We start from the raw sequence: 19,640 nt of genomic DNA on the forward strand, positions 1-19,640 counted from the left end.
TTATCAGTTCTTCTGTGACAAATCAGCTGCACACATCTGTTATCCAGCCAAGCTGATAAGATAGCACAAGTCAACTAAATGCAGGTTGTAGTAGATGCTGTATGCAAAACTACATCAAGTCATTCCTTTGCTTATGGACCATTTAGCATAAGTGGGCCTAAACAGGAACTGTATGGGAAGTGGGACTCAGTTTCTACTACGTGCAACTACCTTCCTGTCCCCAGACATTGAGAGCCAGTGTGGCACATGCATCAGGGAATATCCTTATTTCCCACATTCAGAAAACACTCACCTGACAACTGCCTTAACCAGCAAGAAGGGAAACACTTTGTCACTGCAGTCTTGGAAGAAGCATGTGCTGGCAGCACTTCTCAGGCACCAGCCAGAGAACAGGCACAGGGGAAACCCACCAACTCCAGCTGCAATCTCTTTCCATTTCCCAAGGTGAAGGTTTACTTCTTTGAAGAATGGCAGACAATGACTTCTCTGCAGTGTTCTCAGTACCAGAAATCCCCCAATCCATACACCTGAGGATGGCTCTTCCAGCAGTGAGCAGCAGTAGAGCTGGTTTTGAGAAGTCAGTTCTTGGAAGCTGAACACAGCAAACCAATGGATGCAGGGTGATCAGCACCTTTCCTTTTCCAATACTACACTCAGGAACTCCACAAACACATTTTTAAATGAGTCATCATCTCCAACTCATTACATTCCCGGCAAAGCAAAGAGCAACTGCCTCCTACAATTCTCTACCTGTGCTTCTTTGCTTCCTGCATATGGCTTTACCCCTCACCCTCAGCATTCAGGATAAAAAAAGAAATGAATCCGGTTTGTTTTGAGCATTTTAGATAATCTGTTGTTACACCAGATAAGACGAAAAAGTTGGAACTGATGCTTTTTCTGATGAGGCAGCCTTGTGTAGATTCTGAAGCAGGCAGAGAAGTTTTACACAACCCTCTTCTCCTGCCACTCCCTCTCGCCCCCAAAATGAGCTCGTTTATTGGTGTGGTTTGAAGTTGACTTCTCCCAGCATGCAAGGAAGCACAAAGCCCTTCCCAGCAGGAGTCAGGTGGCTGCCTGGAGCTAGGGGCTGGACCAGACAGGCTCTGAGAGCAATTAAAAAAATATAATAAACAACAAGCACCTGTTGAACACACAAGTGTTACAGGAGCTGTTGTTTCCAGAGAAAACTCAGCCACCAGAGCATATTAATCCAGGATGTGGGAGGGGAAGGCAACCAGATGGACATTGGCAAAATCCAGATAAATCTGGATATTACAATATATCAATGCATTCCTGCCCCTGAGTAAGGACACAATAACCTAACACAATACTCACCTTGCATACCCAAAGGCTCAGTGTTTCTTATGCTGACTCTTCACTGGATAAACCAACCAGGAACCAAAGTTCCACTAAAGCTTGCCCCAAAAAACACTGCCAAGATCACTGCAGACCTACAGCTGCTGACAGGTCGGAAGGCAGAGAGATAAACTCCGAGGCTCAGTGAAAAACGCACATTTTGAGATGGAGTCTACTGATGCCTCTGGAGGGGCTTCCTCTTTTTTGGAAGGCTTTCCAGATCAAGGACAGCTCTAGGCAAGGACAGAAGGGAATCACAGAATCATAGAAAGCGTTGCGCTGTATAGGACCTTAAACAGATCCTGGATTTCAAGTGGAACAAAAAAAAAGACTTGAAAATACCCCTTCAACACTGCAGTGGATCAGTTCATGTATTCGGATCATCACCACTGTTAATCATTGTGGCTTAGGGACTATGGAAGACAATTCCTGAACCATCGCTTGGCAGAACCAAAAAAAGGAAATACAATCTCCAAGTCAGGATCTCAGAAAAAGAGTTCAAAGCCCACTTCTGCTAGAAGATTCCTATGTGATCTTGCAGACCAGTTTTCAGGCAAGAAGGGGATGACAACCATTTCTTTGTTCTCCAGTGCCTCATCTGACAAAGGTCTCAAAAAGCCTCTCTGGACCAAGCACTTTCCTCAGTGGCTGCACAGAGCACATGCCACACTCTCAGCCTCTGGGTGTCACTGCAATGCCGGCCAAGCTCCCCCACCTCAGCCCTTGGCCAGAAGAAATTTTTCAAAGCAAACTCTCCATACAAGATCAAAGGCAGAGGCTAAACTGTAAAAGCATCATTGAATTCAAAGAGACCCCTTTAGTTTCAATATTTTTTGAAAAGACATCTTTATTATAAAAGATATAGAAAATGAAACTTGTTTCTTGCACAATGTTAATCACAGCAGTTATAAAAACTCACCAAGGTAAACATGTTTAGGAGCATTTCTATACCACAGAAGGGTTTGCTGCCTGCCATGACACATGGCAGAGACATGCTCAGGATGAGTGCAAGGAGGACGGGCAGAGACCGAGGGAAGAGCTCCTTGTTTACCCCATGTGCCACATAACAGCACAGGGAAATCAGACCCAAACCGCAGGATTTCAGCCTTGCTTTGTTGTTAGAGGCAGATGGTCCAGCTCCAAGCAAGGATGGGATTTGTCTCTAAACATCAGAAGGATTCAGTCATCTCAGACACTGTCTTTGAGCTCTCACTCCTTAAAGAAAGCCATTTCAAAGTCATTCATTCCTGTCTATGCAAGAGTGTTTTAACTTCTAACAAAACTCCCAGAAAAAGTTATTTTGCCAGTTTCCTCAGAAAGAGCTGTTTTCTACAGATTTCCTACCACAAATTTAAAGGGGGGGGCTGACAGCTTAAGCTTCCACCCCTGGGGAAGTCCCTCATGGAGGCTCCATGCAGGCACCTGAGCAGCCATTCACCTCACACAGACAGGACTGTGCACTTGGCTGCCCTCACTGAAGGTTGACACAGGGAGAAGGAGGAAGAGTCACCATAACCCTGTGTCAAGGTACAGCATGTGAGACATGAGTCACCCTTCAGTGCATGACAGACCCCCACTGGACACCAAGACAAGAGAGAAGCTCAGATAAAACACCATCAGGTCTTTTTGGGATGAGCCAAAAACACATTGCTCTAGCTGCCATTTTGAAAATGGCTCTTGGGATTTTTTTTTGAGGAAGAGCATAAAGCCACCACATTAAACTGGTCCCTCATCTGTTTTTATACTACATTCTGCTTTGGGCAGATGCAATTCAAATAGGTAAGGAACACAGTCAGCAAGGTTCCTGGTCAGTATCTTGCTAGCTGAATGCTGTTTTCACCCCTTAAAGGCAAAATTAAAAGATGATTAAAAATAAATAATTAGTGTTTCAGCCAATTCCAGGGGGAAACAAATAGCAATTGGCTACAAGGAGCTCATTTACAAAAGTTCTTTCATGACAGCACCATCAAAAAAGATACTATTCCAGAGCAGAAAGAAGACACAGGCTGTTCAGAAAGCAAACAGGAGACAAATCTCTTGTGTTCTCTTAGCAGCCATCTCTGCACAGAGACCAGATGACTTGCTACAAAGCCACCCAAAAGCAAAGGAAAAAGTCTCAGATCAGTCCCTGTTCCCAAGCCCCACAGTGCACACGTACAACAATTAACTCGGTGCAGTTTCAATTCAAGTCACTCAGTTTGGCTTGCAAGGTTTAGTAACACTTCTTGGAAACCAGTGTCTGCAGCCACACATTTTGTACCTGTTAGAAGGAGATGCTCAGTTCCTGCTGGAAGAACTCCTTGTATGTCCAGTACCTGTCCCTCCCCTCACAGCTGGACAGGCTGTCCACCCTTGGGAGCAAGTTGGGCACTGCCTCAGAAGACATTTCTACGTGCAAGGAACAATCAGCAGGTTGCTTTCCAAGGCCTGTTTGATATTCCACATACCTAAACAGCAAAGTAGACCCCACAGGATCAATGCCTGTCCTTGGCTATAAGTACAGGATTCTGCAGCTGGACACAAGCAGGTTGCAGCAGGCAGAGTGTGCCACAGAAGAGTCACAAACAGTACGTAGTGTACTGGATAGTGAACTGCTCTGTCAAGCTGGCCAAGCAGCAATCTCTTATTCAGCAGGACAAATTAGCAGTGGTAAATCCTGCACCACTGGCTGGTTGCTGGTAATCATCTCACCATTCCCAGATCCTCCCTCTCCATTCCCACCTGTTATTTGGCAAGTTACAGAAGCAGTGGAGTTCTCTCCCCAGCTGGTTGGTCTTTCTGGAAGAACTCTTTGATATGCAGCAGCTTGTTGTGGATCCTCTCTCTCAGGGGAGGGATATGATGGCTGGGGTCTAAGACATTGGTGCTTCTACGCTCTCTTTCTCTCTTCCAGCTGAGATAGGGATGTGGTGGGAAGGGCACCTCACTCCTCTCCCGGCGGAGCTGCACAGTGACCCCGCTGAGGCCCAGCATTGCCCACACTGACAGGATGATGAAGTCTGGAAAAACAGAAATAGATTCCTGTAGCAAAGCAAAACATTCCTTGCTTTCCCAAGCACAAACACTGAACTAGTTTTGTGACAGATGGGAATGAAGTATCATCCTCACATGCCCAGAGTGACTCCATGTGGAGGCCAGGACACACAGTCATTTGGGAAGAGTCTCTTCACTGTATTAGGCCTTTGACTGCCCACTCCTCAGCAAGCTGCCAGCACAAGTCTGAGCAGCACCTTTCACAAGGGCCTTTGTCACAACACCTGCAGGAAGGTTCCCGCCTTTGAGTCTACTCAGAACTGCTTTTGAAGGACTAAAATTTCTCATGTGGATGTTAAATCTCACACTGTACTGTGTTCTCCTTCCATCCCCTTCCTGCCCTCACTCTACTGTTTACAACAGAACCAAAGAGGCAGTGATTCCTCCTTAAAAGGAGAATACGTCTCAGGAGGACTCACCATTCCTTTGAAAAGGCACATTAGTGTAAGCTCTGCTGAAATAATTGTTGAGGACCCTTCTGAGCAGGTCTAAGGTGATGTAAGCAAGGCTTGTGTAGACATAACAAGCAATGGCCAGGACCACCGTGTAAGAGCCCACTATTCCAGAAGCCAAGATGTTCAGCTAGACGGGGAGAAAAACCACAGCTTTAGGAGACTGATGAACACTTTATTCCCCACCTCCCTAAGACAGTACAATCATAGAATCATGGAATGGCCTGGATTGAAAAGGACCTGAAAGCCTATCCAGTTCCAACCCCCTGTCATGGAGGCACCTTCCACTGCCCCAGGTTGCTCCAACCCCTGTCCAATCTGGCCTTGGACACTGCCTGGGATGGGGCAGCTATGGCTTCTCTGGACTGGACAAGTATTTTGTAAGTTTTATCAGCTCTTCTGTGATAAATCAGCTGCACACACCTATTATCCATCTAAGCTGATAAGATAGCACAAGTCAATTAAATGCTGGTTTCAGTGGATGCTGTGTGCAAAATAAGTTATTTCTTTGCTTCTGGACCATTTAGCACAAGTGGGGTTAAACAGGAACTGGCTGCAACTGGCCCTGTGCAGAGCTTCACAAAGCTGTGCTAAGTTTTCTGTACCTATTCCATGGGACAACATTTTGCATTAAGAAGTCTGATCCGCCCCTTCTCCCTCCCTCCTTCTGAGGTGACAGCAGAGTTACTTACAATTCTTGGGCAGCCAACAAAAAGCACTGGAATCATCAAGGCTACACAAGTAAAGGTCACCCAGAACACCACATCATCACGGAAGACCCTGTAGTCTCCTGCCAAGACACCACATTCAGCAGTGTGGGAAACATTTCCTTTTTTGAAGTGTTTGGGGGTCAGCTTTTTCCCCCCAAAATTCTGTACATTCAGAAATACCTGGAGTACACTGTTGAAAAGCCCAGCTTTTGAGCTAAAATCCTGACTGTTTAAGATGCATTGGAACAGTTAATGAAGAACAGAAAAACTGTCCTAGCTGAGCCCAAGTCCTGTACTCTGTGCTGGAACAGCAGATCTTGTCCATGGAACAATGATTTTTGACAAGGTACACGTTCCTCACCTCATAAGAATTAAAAGTACCAGAGTACTGCTGCCCAATAAGAAGCTGTTTTGTTGCCTCTGTGGGTTTCCAAACTAAAAATCTGCATCAGACTCCAGAGTATGGTGCAAATGTAGCCATCACCACACCACTAGGCAGCAAATTCTTCTTGGCTTTAGGAAAATTAAATCACTCAAACCCTTCTTTGCTTCCCCTGCCTTCTAAGGCCTGTGGATTCACCAGAGGGGATAAGCTGACCTCCAGCTGAGTCACGGTTCCACTTTAATGAAGAGCAACCAGGGACTGCATGGATTACCACAGAATCATGGCTTAAGTCAAATACAGATGACTGGAGAATAAAAACCTGTCCCACCAACGGACTTCAAAAAGAGAAGTTTTGAGACTGAAAATTACAATAGCTGATGCTCTGATGTCCCAGAGGGACTCCAGCTCAGCAGGCTTATTGGCTTTTAAGCAATTTGTCTAAGGCCTTTATGCCTGAAGCCTTCAAATTAGACTGTAGATTTTCTACTGGGATTTGTTCTGGACAGAGAACAAGAGAACAAGTGCATGCCTGGAGCAGAGCTGGTGTTACAGACATAGCACACAGTTTAAGTAGGAAGAGTCACCAAGTTCTCTGCAAAACAATCAGTACCCTTTTCCCCAAGTACTTTCAATTACAACACAGCTGAAGAAGCTTTCAGGTACATCTCTATTCCTCCCAGCACTGGAAAGGGAACATTAAACATCCCAATAAGATAAACCAGAGAGTGCCATTCACTCTTGAGCCTTGCAGTGTGCCTGCAGCACTGCAGGAACACAGCACTCACCAAGCACAGGATTACAGTGCTTACCTAGGGGAGTAAAGAAGAGTGTTGATGAGAAGAGAAATCCCAACACAAGTCCAATAACAAACATGCTGAGCAGGACAGAGCCAAATCTCCACCAGCTCACAACCAAGAGCAGGCCTCCAATGATTCCAGCAACTGCTGTCAAAATAAGACGTACTGAAAGAGAGACGAGAAAATTCCAGCACTCTGGAAACTTCAGTTCATGCAGTAACATGTTCAGCAGCTTTATTTACATGCATGTTTGGCCTTTTTCAGTGAGTTTGCATGAGGTAAAAAAAGTATCAGAATGTGCTTCATGCACTTCACTCAGATGCCAGCCTGCAGCTGGGGATGCACTGCTGAAAGGTGGGGGTGGTGGGACTGGAATGCTACTGCACATGTATCAAAAAAAGGAATTCTATGAGGTAGGACAGACAGGAAGAACTAATTTTGTCTGGTCTGACAAGCTGGGCACAAACCACCTACTTCTATTTCACAGATGAAACCTACATTTGATCTGAAACAGAGGTCCATGCATTGTGAAAGCAGGAAAAAAGTATGTTGCAAACTTCCACAGTTTCCACGGATAGATACTGAAATTAAATCCAGCCTGAAATTAATTCTACATCACTGTGATGCTGGAATGAGCACTTGTTCCGTTGCATTTTCAGCTATTATGGCAATCAGAGCTCAAGCACCCAGGCAACACCTTGCTATCCTTCCTATGGCTGGCCAGCAGCACAACTGTTGTACCTGAAAGGTTCCTAACAAGAGCTTGGGAAGAGCACAGGATATCCTGACACATCTACTCACCGTCATAACTAAGGCCAGTTACCCTGGTAATGAACACAAAGAAGACGAATGCTGTGACAATGAAGCCCATGAAGAATAAGTCTAGAGAAGAAGGAAAAAGTATTTAACAAGCTTCATACAGAGGCCACTTCAGTGGATCTTCAGGCATCTTCATATTACAAGAAAGGAACGTAGCAGCTCACGTAAGGCGAGCCAGACAACATTTTGGTCTCAATAGGGGTGTCCTCAAGCAATACAAATAGTCCAAAATTACATATTTATAGCTATATTGCCCAGCATGCACCCTGGTTCTAGGTTTCTATTCTTTGCATCCCAAAAACTTCCTGCTCTGAGCTTAAAGGCTCAGAGCCCATAAAAGCAAAGCAGTAGATCAAACTGGCACAGCATCACTATCAAGTGAATCTTGGTAATAATACCATCATCCTAAGTTACACAGAGTAACATTTATGAAGTTCCAACCAGATTTATGAGATTAAATATTCAGTACCTGTTTTCCAGAATCTGTGTCCAAAAAAGCAGGTGAAAAGACCAAGAACAGCAAAAGCAGTGAAGAATACTTTGGTAGAGAGTTTACCTACAAGAAGAAAGGTAGGTTTAGTAGAGCATTCCACCTAGTAGTCCCAACAAAGAGATTAAGGTATGGTCAGGTTGCTGTCACAAACTTTACTGACAACTTGAGAGCTGCCGCTCTGTCAGATCTACAGTGCCTGAACTAACAGTTGACTTGGTAAGATCTCCAACAGAACATTGAAATAGTTTCAGACTGATTAAGAAATGAAGAGCTTCCTCCTTATTCAAGAGAAGTTTCTGTAAGTAGATGTAACTAGTTTATAATACAGATATAAATTTGCCAGAAAAGTCTCTGTTCAGGTTTAAAAAAACAGACATCCAGTCATCTATAAATATCAATGCTATGGGAGTAGTGACCCAGGCAGCAGCTACAGGCTTAATCACTGCACCATTTGTCTCCCTCTGATACATTTGCCATGCAACAAAAATGATCATCAGCATCCCATTTTAGCTCACCTCTGTCTTCTATACAAATTTCTTACCTATATTTAAGCTATTTGCAGAAGTAAACTGTTTTCCATGTGCTCTGAATTAGAGAAGTTTAGCCTAGATAATTTGTCTCACGTTGTCATAGGACAACACTAAGTTTGACAACAGTCACTTGTGTCACAGTATGTAAAAAAATAATGAGAACAAATCTTACTTTATGAACCAAATTCTACCAATTACTTGTGTCCCTACTGCATTCAAAATGGCAGTGGCAGCTTTGCTGTTTCTGCACAAATTCCATCATTATACTGCTTTGTACAATGCAGTATGACTTGGTAGTCACTCTACTACTGCTGACATTATCTTCATTCTTATTTTAGATGACTGCCTCCTTTCAAATACCTGCAGAATTCCTGTTAGCACCAGCACCGTTAGAAAAATCTGGTTGGAGCCTAATCTAGTCTGTGTTTTATTACCTCAGCTTCACATCCAGCATCTGTAGTCCTACAAATTATTTGAAATTTCTCCTGCACACATTGGAAAAAGAATCTTAAAGCACATTTGTCATGTTGGAGCACAAGGAGAGGAGAGGAGTTGGCAAGGACATACAATTCCCAACTTACTGAGGGAAGAGCAGTTATCCACCAGGTCAGCAAAACTACAGGCATATGTATGCACAGGTATGTATGCAGCAGAACTGTTCCAAAGAGGGTCCCACACTATGACATTGTAGATCACACCTTGCCCATGAAGTGAGGAGAAGTACACATTGGTCTTGTCATCAGCTGTCAGCGTAAGCATCTGGAAAAATAAATATGTGTGTTAAAGGCTCACAGGATAGAACCCTTCCCTCCAGCACTACTGTGTTTTCTGACAGGAGGGAAGATTCTCCCACTCCTCTTTTTCTTCTCCCTGCCTGAGGGAGGGCACAGTTCAGGTTCCCTACCAGCCTACTGACCCAGGTCTGGCTTCTGAGGCAGGCAAGGCTGCCATTCCACTCCCCAGCAGGACAAGGGAGCTTGCTCACATCTCCCCTCCAGGAGGATAAGCACAGGGGAAGAGAAAACAAGAGAGCCCCACTGCCACATGTCCGGCACCCACTGCTGCGGGCTCACCTTGATGCCATTGGCTTTGACACTCTGCACCCCAGACATTTTCCGTATGTGGCTCATGAGCACCATCTCGGACAGGTCATTCTCAGGCAGGAAGTACTGGTACACATCGTAGCGCAGCCGCCACCGGGAGCTCTGACCAGTCCCTGAATCACAGGAGGGGGGGTTTGCTCCTCTGCAATGAAAAACACATCAGGTACAAGGCACCAGACCTTAATATTAGTTTTCAGCAGTTACCTGTCCACAGGGTTTGCCTCTACTCTTTAGAGGTGCACACCAGCAGCTAACTCAAAGCTGGACTGTATTTGTGAGCACAGGACACAGCAGCATCACACAGAACCACCCTGGCACAGGTGGTGGCTGTGCTGGTACCTGTCTTTACACTTACAGAGGCTTCCTATGAATTGCCATAACAAGAATTCCAGGAAGCCACAACAGCAAAAGACTCAACATTACTATTCGTCTTTCCATGCAGTTCTGAAGTCTTCCCCATTCCCTGCCTATCACTTGTGACACCAGGCAGCATTCAGGAAGTAACACCTTTTAACTTGAAATCTCAAGTTAAACAAAACTCTTATCATTATCATGCTTTAGTACTAGGAAAGAAATAAAACTGGCTGTAACATACAATTGCTTCTCAAACAAATTAAGCTGTTACAGGGAATGGAAAGATTCAGTATTTACTGATTGCTTACATTTCTGAAGTTGCCTAACCTCCCCCACAAGATGTAACTCTCAAATGTAACTCTCAACCTTTATCTCCCTCATGCAGTACCTCTTCCCCATTTACATTTGTTGCAGTGAACAAGATTCCTGCCAGCAGCTGGATGGTTCAGCTGTTACAGCAGGGTTTTTATTTTAGCCTTTTGGCCAAACACAGGACAGAAGATCTTGCTCAGTGCACTGAAGTTCTCCACACACCTGGTATATCCCAAGTTTGCAGGGGCAAACTTGATGTTTATATCAACCAATGTGTAGTCCACGTAAATATTTGGATCCACTTCCAAGTCAAATTCTAGATTGCAGCCCCCAGGAATAGGATCTAGAACACAGAGAACATAACTGCAGTTACACGCTTGCAAGCACAATCTACTTGCTGAGCACAGAAAATCATCAGGTTCTGGCCCTGTAGGCAGCAGAAGGGTTTCACTGCAGCATGTGACAGGTCCCTACACATGGGGGACTCCAGTAACTGAAGTGTTGGAATGGAAGCTCCTGCCAGGTCCTGCACATGGCTCAGGGCAATCCCAAGCACAAACACCGGCTGGGTGGGGAATGGATTGAGTGCAGCCCTGAGGAGAAGCACTTGGGGGTGTTGGCTGATGAGAAGCTTGACATGCCCCAGCAACATGTGCTCACAGCCCAGACAGACACCAACATCCTGCATGCAAAGAGGAGTAGGCAGCAGGGCCAGGCAGGGGGGATCTCCCCTCAACTCTGCTTTGGCAAGACCCGAGCCCAACACAAGATGGATGTGGACCTCCTAGAGTTAGTCCAAAGGAGGACCATGAAGACGAGCCAAGGGATGGAGCACCTCTCCTATGAGCAAAAGTTCAGAGAAGGTGTTGTTCAGACTGGAAAAGGCTTTGGGGAGACCTTTCCAGCAGCCTTCCGATACCTGATGGGAGCCTACAAGAAAGCTGGAGAGGGAATTTTTACAAGGGCCTAGGGATGACAGGACAAGGGGTAATGGCTTTAAGCTGAAGGAGATAGATGTAGATTGGATATTGATGCTTGGGTTTTAGTTTTAATATTTTTCAGATCCTGTGCTGCCTAGGTGTGTAGCTCTGAGCTCCATATTAGGCTGGATGGGGCCCTGAGCAACCTGGGGTAGTGGAAGGTGTCCCTGCCCATGGCAGAGAGGGGTGGAACTGGATGATCTTTATGGTCCACTTCCAATCAAAACAGATCAGTGATTCCATAATCACATGCACAGCAGTTTTCTATTATAAGGCTTAAGTCATGGCAAGACCATACAGGACATTCTATACACAACTCACAATTCAGCAGTGACAATAAAAACATTTTTCAGCCCATTTCAAAAGAATTTCTGGTATTTCCATCAGATTTCCACCATGTAAGACAGAAATGTCAACACTTAATTCCACAGATGACTTGCCTGAGCAGAGCTGGCATGCCCTGAGCACGTACCTTTCTCCATGTAGGGAATGGAGATGGCGGTGCTGAGCACCTGGCCAGCACCCAGGGCGCGCAGGTACCACGTGCACACGGTCTGCTCAGGCCGAAGGATAGACACCAGCCCTTTATCCACCCCAATTCCTGAGCTGTTCACCAATGGAGTCTGCACAGAAACAAATTATAGAAACAAGTAGTTCTTCTTGAGAAGATTTCTACCAGTTTGATAATATTCCTGTATTTTGATAATATCACAGGAGGCTATTCCTGCCACAAACCTGCCAGAAACACACATCAGTGCCAGTTACAACAGATCAGGCTCTGCCCAAAATGTATTTGTGCTTGTAATTGTCCACTCTAGTGTAGGGCTTTGCACTTGGCCTTGCTGAACTATATGAGGTCTGCCCACCTCTCAGCCTGTCAAGGTCCCTCTGGATGACATCCCTAGCTGGTGAGAAAAGGGAGCTCTGACACCACACACTGCCTGGTTCAGGCTCAAAAAACCCAAGTGAGAAGTGTGGGACTACTAAAGAGCTGATAATTACAAGCAAGTTGCAGCAAAATCTAGCTAGTAGATCTGGCAATGTATTGACTAGAAAAAATACAAAAGGACTGGAATGTGCCTGACAAAATGTTGTGAGATGGCAGCAAGGAAGTGTTCTGGCAACCAGCATACAGAAGCACCTTCCTATCTCCACCAGAATGGACATGACTGTATGACAGCTGCCTTAACATTAGCAATGGCAGATGTTTTTGGGGCCAGGCCAGCTACTGACCCAATCCCCAGCACCACCATCCCCTCCATTACCAGAGCTCTTGAGAAAAGATAAGCAGCAATGACAGTATCACAATTTCACAGCTGGAACAACCAGTTGACCTGCAGCCACATTTTCAGCATGGAAAGTGCCTTTGGCCAAGGCAGCCACAGTTACCCAAGGTAAAGCTGCAAGGAAACACATTGAACCTGAAAGACTTTTAAGGTCTGGCTCAACTTCATGTTTCTAGAGGCAGGCCAGCTGCATTTATGCATCACTGCTCTTGGCCTGATAAGGCCCATGAATGCAAAGAGGATCTGAACTGGCAGCAGAGGATTCTACCAATGGCAAGCAAAGGCTGAACAGTTGTAACAGTAATGTTTCAGCCCTGCAATCCTGGCTGTTTCACCAGTACAAGGATGGCTGAGCTGGGTGACTTGTGTTCCAGGTCATTCATCTTCTAAGCTTCCCAGGATACTTCTTGGCACTCAGTATATTCTGATTTCAAAGATGCTGGTGGAGAAAGGGGAACTGGATTGCAGGTGTCAGATCTCCATCTACCACCTTTAGCTTAGTCCATGTTCTGTTCAAATACCACTGAGACCCTCCCAACACAACAACAAAAATCAGTATTTTACTGACTCATTTTGTCTCATCATTACTGGGATGCAGGGTACAGCAGCAGGAATGCTTTTATTGCTGTCTAGAAGTAGCAGCTTTCACTGGAGTACGTGGAAGAATTTTTCCATGCGTTATGAAAGGAGGATTAGATTCAGGACAAGGACCTGGGATAACAACACATCTTAGCTGCAGTGGTTAAATCCAAGCCATGGGAACAGCAGACAACTAAACATCCCAAAGTGATCATGTATGGAGCATCTGGCAAACACTTACACAGATCTGGTTTTAATGTGACAAGCTGATGAATAACAGTCAGTAGAGCCATATGACAAAAAGCACCACTTCCACCAAATAAAGAGCCTTGAAACATTTTCAAGCCAGCTCTGACATTCCTTTGGCATTCAGTCTTTCAAAATAGCAGCTATGACATATAAGTACAAGAAAGGATTTCTGAAGCTACAGTAACATTGTCTAAAAGCCAAGCAGGTAAAAGACACTCATTCATACAGCTTCAGTCCATTAGTCCTACATGTACCAGAGACAAGTCCTTTGTTGAAAGACAGGCAGCACTTAACAGAAGTGACACTCTTACCTTATCAAAGGATATCACCACATCACTCCGCTGGGCATGCACTTGCAAAATAACCACAGTCACATTGCTGGCGATGTTCCTGATTACAGCCTCCGCTGGATTGGTCTGGTTAAGTAGCACATTTCTGAATTTTCCCAAGGAGAGCTCAAGAAGACCTGCATTCCCCAAAAAAAAAAAAAAAAAAAAAAAAAAGATACAGTGGGTTTTTTGGTCCAGAGGGAAGGAATTACGAGGGAAGCCTGGAAGTTTCCAGTAGCTCAGTATTAATCAGCTGGGAGCAGAGTAAGATGTTGCTTTGTGTTGCTCTCATCCTGTGAGCTGTACCAAGCTTTCAGAGACTGCAGCACACAGAGCTGTACCTGCAGACACAGGCACAGCCAGGGTACCTGCCCTGCAGCCTGGCACTCACCTGAGCACAAGGACAGAGCTTCCTGCCAGCAGTAGGGATTTGATACAGCTCAGCCAACCACCCAGCTACACTCCAAAAAGTGAGTAAGAGAAGATACTGAGGACTGTCTGATCTTTGGCAAATACAGGCAGGTATATACCAGCCAGCCAACTTGCACAATATCCATCAGACTTTCCAGGTGAATTCCTACAAACCATGGGAACTGAAGTCAAGTTCCAGAAGACAGAGTCAAATCTGTAGTTTACATACATACATTTACTCACTACCAGTTATTCCACATTTTTCGCTGCCATACGGTTTTTAATCATTAGGACTGCTGCAACCCCATCTCTAGACCTAAAAATCTGACTAATTTTTCCTAGACACAACCTAGACCATTTCTTCTTACATAAGCATGAATGAGCATAACCCCATGATCCACTATTATTTTAATTTAAAGAGAACTACATGACCTAGGACATAAGATCTTTGAGAATCAGCTTTGGCTTGTCATTCAAGTCCTGCAAGCAAGCCTTGGCTTCTCCCTGTGCTGCAGGGACAGGGGATGGCAAGGGAGGAAAGTGAAGCAGCCACACAGAAGCCACAAGATGCTCTTTGGTTGGTGGTTGCAGCCAGACTGCACAATGCCTTCCAGGCTTTTCCCTGAATTCCTCCGCCTGCCTCTGCACACAAACAGACCTAAAACTTATCAAGCCTGAACACACACACACTTCCTCAATGAAGTTGCCTCTGGTGGAAAGGGTTGATACTGCCAAGTTCCCTAACAAAGTCACCAGCAGCAGCATCCAAGGGATACTTGCTGATGACACTGGGAAGCTCCCATTCACAAGGAAGGTAAGTAAACAGTCCTCCCATTTCCCCGCTCAAACAAGACAGTTTACTTACATGAAACTATACCCAGTACTCTCTAACTGTTTTCCTGTTACTTTTCTCCTGCCAAGAACTGGCATCATTGGCCAGTTTCTTTGCCCTCTGATATGTTAACAGAGGGGAGCTGTTATGCCTCCTCCACTCCATACACAGTGAGTAAAGGAACTTCAACCCTTACATGCTCATTCCCAAAATTCAATTAATACCAGTACTGCATCACCAATAAAACCTTAGCTAAAAAAGCTAAAATAGGGGGTGTTCATAAACCACATGTGAGGAAAGAAAGATACTCCATTTTTCTGCTCCATTATCTGCAGTTTGTGTCAAGGTAGAAGCTTCTACACCAAATTTTCACACAGTAATGTAAAATTAAAGCTGGAAAAAAACTTTGTGTATCCTTCAGTTTCTGATTCTTCAGAGTCCCTTGAGCAGCATTCAGATACCCTCAGATCTTTCCTCATTAGCTCAAGTTCTACCACAAAAGCAAGTAGCAATAAGAATGCTAAAGAAAAGCATTCAGAAGGCACAGACTATACATCTATACACTCAGAAATTTACAGTGAATGTTTACAATGCATGAAAAATATTTTTCTTTCATCCTTAAAAACTTGAGCAGAGCTTCCTGAACCACAAGACATTCACACTTAGATGTTCTTTTCAGAAAAAAGCTGAAACCATACACATTATCTGTGCGATCTACATCAAGGGAAAAAAGCTGCATTGCTCCACCTTGTTTCCCACCTCCACTCTGTATCCATATCCAGGGACCTCTGGGTAAATAAGGACAGATTTGTCAGCAGGACACACAGCCACTACTTCAGTGTGATCATGAGACTCTAAATGTCAGAGGCACTCTCTCAAGTTTAATTAGCGTGGTGAATTAAGGTATGGTGTTCTATATTGCTCTACTGTTTGCATAACTGCTCCAAGAACAGCACATGTGACACACATTATCCCAAAGTCTGGGCACAAGAGCAGAGACTCAGGGTGAAGAACATCTACACACATCAGCCAAATCTTGCTCAGCTTGCTATTCACAGGCTCCTTTCAACCACACTTCCAATCAGGCCTAGAAGAGGATAAACACTGCAGAGCAACAGGACCTTCTAAGAAGTTTTTGGAAGAGCAAATGCTCCACAGCCACACACAACAGCATTCTCCACATTCCAGCCTTCTCCATCTCTGTCATTTGTCACTATTGGGGCACTGAGACAGAAAGGGAAGGTGGTGAGCAAGACTAATTGATTAAATTAACCAACTCACAATTTACCAGGCCTATTGCTATCACTAGTTCTCTGGTTCTAATACCAGACAAGTATTAGAGCACAGAGAGATCAGTCTTGTCAAACATCCTTTGAAGGTGGACACAGAGACCCCAATGACCACATAGTGCTGGCCACAGCGTGCAACCTTCTCCTTTGGACAAGCTTGATCTGCCCAGAGGTGGCCCACCAGACAGGTCTGCAGGACCAGCAGCACAGTTAACACCATCTCACAGGTGAGAGAATTGATCCAGCAAATCAGCAAGAGACAGGAGCAAAATCCAGGCATCCCAACTTGTTTTATCGCTTCCAACAGTGAAGGTCTGGAAACACTCTAAGGTATCAGGCTATGCTCTCTTCCTTGCCCTGGAGGAAGTACTGTAACAGTCACTGCACATGAGAGTAATTTTGGGTTAGATACATGAGAGGAACCCAAACTATTACAGAGCTTATCAACTGAACAGATGCCGAAAGGAAGTCAGTATTGCTGAAACCATGCAGCAGCAGAGCAGACATGGAGCACTCAGCATGTAGTACTCCATAAACAGCACCAGAACTGGAGCAAGATAGTCCTGCACACAGAACTGGTAAACAGAGCAAACAGCCCATTCTGTCACCTCACACTACCTCTTCTCTCACATGAAGGTCAAGACCAGTAAAGACAGCAAAGAAATACAACCTCCTGGAACTCTGAGATCAAAAGTCCTTATTCCTAACTCTAAACAACAACACAAACAATTCCAGAGCCTCTGCACTTGTTATCCCTTCCCTGTAACACACAGTTTCCCCAACAGGCTACACCCAGTTTTAACTGTTTCCATTGTGCTGATTCAGTGCCAAGCTCTTGGCTGCTCTGATGCTTTGAATAAACCACATTTCCAGTTCAAATAGTGAAGTGTCACTCCCCACCACCACAGAGCAGTTAACCACACAGGATTCTTGAATACACCTAGCAGTCCAATTTCCAGTAAGAAACACAACTGAAGAAATAGCCCCTGCTGCCTATACAGACCAGTCTTCACCTGCAGAGCCATGCTCAAACATTATGTTTCCCTCAGAGAGGTTCTGTGCAGTCAGAGAAAACACATTTCTACTGGGTGCCAAGCACCTTGCAGTGGAGACGCAAAACAACCTGATGTAAGCAAACTCTAGGAGCTAAGAAGAACTTCCCAGTGCAGGGAGTACAACAACAACGAGTCACATGAAGACATTTAATGATGTGCAAGCTCAGACTGACAACCAGTTTGAGAAAGAAAAACATTAGCATACAGTTACTTTACAGAATAAAGCCTGGAGCCATATCCTATCAGACCTGTAAGGCCATGCAGACCCAGATGATGAAAGTCTGGCTACAGGGTCTGTCTTTCTACTGAACCCCCCAAAAATACAGCATCTACCCAACTCCCAAAAGAAGCATGAACACTTCTGAACTTTGACTGTGTATTCATACCATGACTCATGTTTAGAACAGCTTGATGCTTAAAGCAGATGACATCACAGAATGTGGCTTGTCACCATCTGCACCATTCCCATCCCAGAGGACTATTCTGTTCACCAGGCTAGAGGTCTTTACAGCCTGAAAAGTGAGGGAAGAGTTTTGTGTGAACTTTTTATTCTAAAGTATCATCTCTGCATAGACTAAACAGATGGCACAAACAAGTTTCACCCAGATAAGCTCCCTTTACAAAAGCACCACTCAGCCCTGATTACGCTATAAATTCACTTTAGTTTTTCTGAACAGCCTGGTTTGGTTTGGATGTAGCAAACAAAGCCAGCTGAACTCCTCAGGAAGACAGAGCTCCCCGCAAGGCAACAAACACAATGTATAAAACACTTCTGCACAAAGACCAAGTTCGAGGAGCTGCAGCCCATCAGAAGCCCAGAGAGGTAACACAGGCCATCATGCAAAGATTTTACTAATCAGCACTTTTAAAATTAGGCAGGATCTTCAAGGATTAGGAGTTAGCACAGCCCACCCCTGCAAAGTGGGTGTCCACAACTGAGTAACCACAAGACAATTTCAAAGCAGTGAACCATTAAGCAAGTGGCCTTGTTTAAAGGCCCTAATGATCAGCTAGATTCTGGTACACAACTACATAGCTTATTAGCTTTTCACAAGGGAAATACTTTCCCCCTCCACCCTCAATCATGCAAGGAAAAACAGCAACAGGTTCCTTCAAGGCAGAGCAGTTTGCTTAGTCTCATAGTTGCTTTGCCTTTTTACGTATTGTAAAAAAATTACTCAACACGTGATCCCATTTTGATCAAGTCCAGAAGACAAACTGCTTGTTAGCATCCTTTAAGTTATCTTAAGGACATTAAGGTCTAAGAACCCTGAGCTTTCATTCCCACACCTGCTTGTGACCATCAGGTGTCCAGACAAAGCTTTTAGATCCTGCAAGAAACAGGGAATACTTGGCTCTCCATTAGGATCTTGGGCATGTGACTTGGGCAGAGAGAAGCCTTCCACACCTGGGACTGGTTCCAAATGCTGTCCTGCAGCCCTGCAAAGTATCCCAAGAGTCTCCTTTGGGACAATTAAGCTTCATTCATTCAAGGCCAGGTTGGGTGGGGCATTGAGCAACCTGGTCTAGTGGAAGGTATCCATGCCTGTGGCAGGGGGGTTGAAATGAGATGAGCTTTAAGGTCCCAAATAATTCTATGAGTCTGTGGTTAGAAGCAAGTATAAAAATAAATCAAAACTAAGAGGAGGAGGCTTACATCAGCCCTGATCCAAAGGACTGATTCTTATCTCTGAGAGGAAGCTTTATTTTTTCCTTTATTTGAACAGATAAGAATTTAACCAGAAAAAAAGAAAAAAAAAGTGACTGTAAATCTTGCCAAACTGTACTTATTATTACACACTTAACTCTGGACTCCTATTTTAGTCACATGCAAGAACACAGGGAAATTACAAAAAAAGCCCATGCCAAATAAAGTCAGATTACATCAGTACAGACAAAAAGTAAGTTTTTGAATCAAGCTGCAAATTCTTGGTTTTGCTCCTTAGTTTTATAGTAACAGTGGTTTTCAACTCACCATCCATTAGGGTGGTGAGAACCCATGCACACCTGTACGTGGTCGGGGGTTAAAAACCAAGTAAACAAAACCAAACCTCCTTTTAACCATGTTCCCTTTGTCATGTAAACTCATGTTCATAGATAGCGAATGCCACCTTCTTTCTGTTCGGGGAATACAGCCCTACACCAGCCGCATCAGCTGTACCGCACCCCTGCAGCTAAAACGATTCCGAATTATCCATGAAACAGTTAAAATTATGGCATTCATAGCAATTAAGATGTTAAAAAAATAAAAGAAAAAAAAGCGGATAGGGAGGGAAAGGGTGGGGG

At 44.6% G+C, this 19,640-nt stretch overlaps 1 protein-coding gene across 4 annotated transcripts in view; it reads right to left on the reverse strand.

The window, feature by feature from the left end:
• Nucleotides 1-9: 9 nt before the first annotated feature.
• TM7SF3 (transmembrane 7 superfamily member 3) overlaps nucleotides 10-19,640 on the reverse strand; it is a 20,354-nt gene continuing 723 nt past the window's right edge. Inside the window, exons 2-13 of one of the 4 annotated variants that reach the window (XR_005627327.1) lie at nucleotides 13,750-13,904; nucleotides 11,797-11,947; nucleotides 10,567-10,687; nucleotides 9,649-9,820; nucleotides 9,157-9,334; nucleotides 8,022-8,108; nucleotides 7,535-7,615; nucleotides 6,746-6,898; nucleotides 5,534-5,631; nucleotides 4,809-4,971; nucleotides 3,617-4,355; nucleotides 10-592 (exon numbers count right to left, since the gene is read on the reverse strand). Coding sequence is in view for 2 of the 4 variants with exons in the window: in XM_039707862.1 (XP_039563796.1) it covers nucleotides 4,093-4,355; nucleotides 4,809-4,971; nucleotides 5,534-5,631; nucleotides 6,746-6,898; nucleotides 7,535-7,615; nucleotides 8,022-8,108; nucleotides 9,157-9,334; nucleotides 9,649-9,820; nucleotides 10,567-10,687; nucleotides 11,797-11,947; nucleotides 13,750-13,904 (1,622 nt within the window). In the remaining 2 variants the exon portion in view is untranslated. Of the gene's footprint in view, nucleotides 593-2,183; nucleotides 4,356-4,808; nucleotides 4,972-5,533; nucleotides 5,632-6,745; nucleotides 6,899-7,534; nucleotides 7,616-8,021; nucleotides 8,109-9,156; nucleotides 9,335-9,648; nucleotides 9,821-10,566; nucleotides 10,688-11,796; nucleotides 11,948-13,749; nucleotides 13,905-19,640 lie in introns of those variants that run through there. The other 3 variants (XR_005627326.1, XM_039707862.1, XM_039707861.1) reach the window with 3 other exon arrangements.

Source organism: Passer montanus, unplaced genomic scaffold, assembly GCF_014805655.1.
Source record: "Passer montanus isolate IOZ18808 unplaced genomic scaffold, ASM1480565v1 scaffold20, whole genome shotgun sequence".
Lineage (NCBI taxonomy): Eukaryota > Metazoa > Chordata > Aves > Passeriformes > Passeridae > Passer > Passer montanus.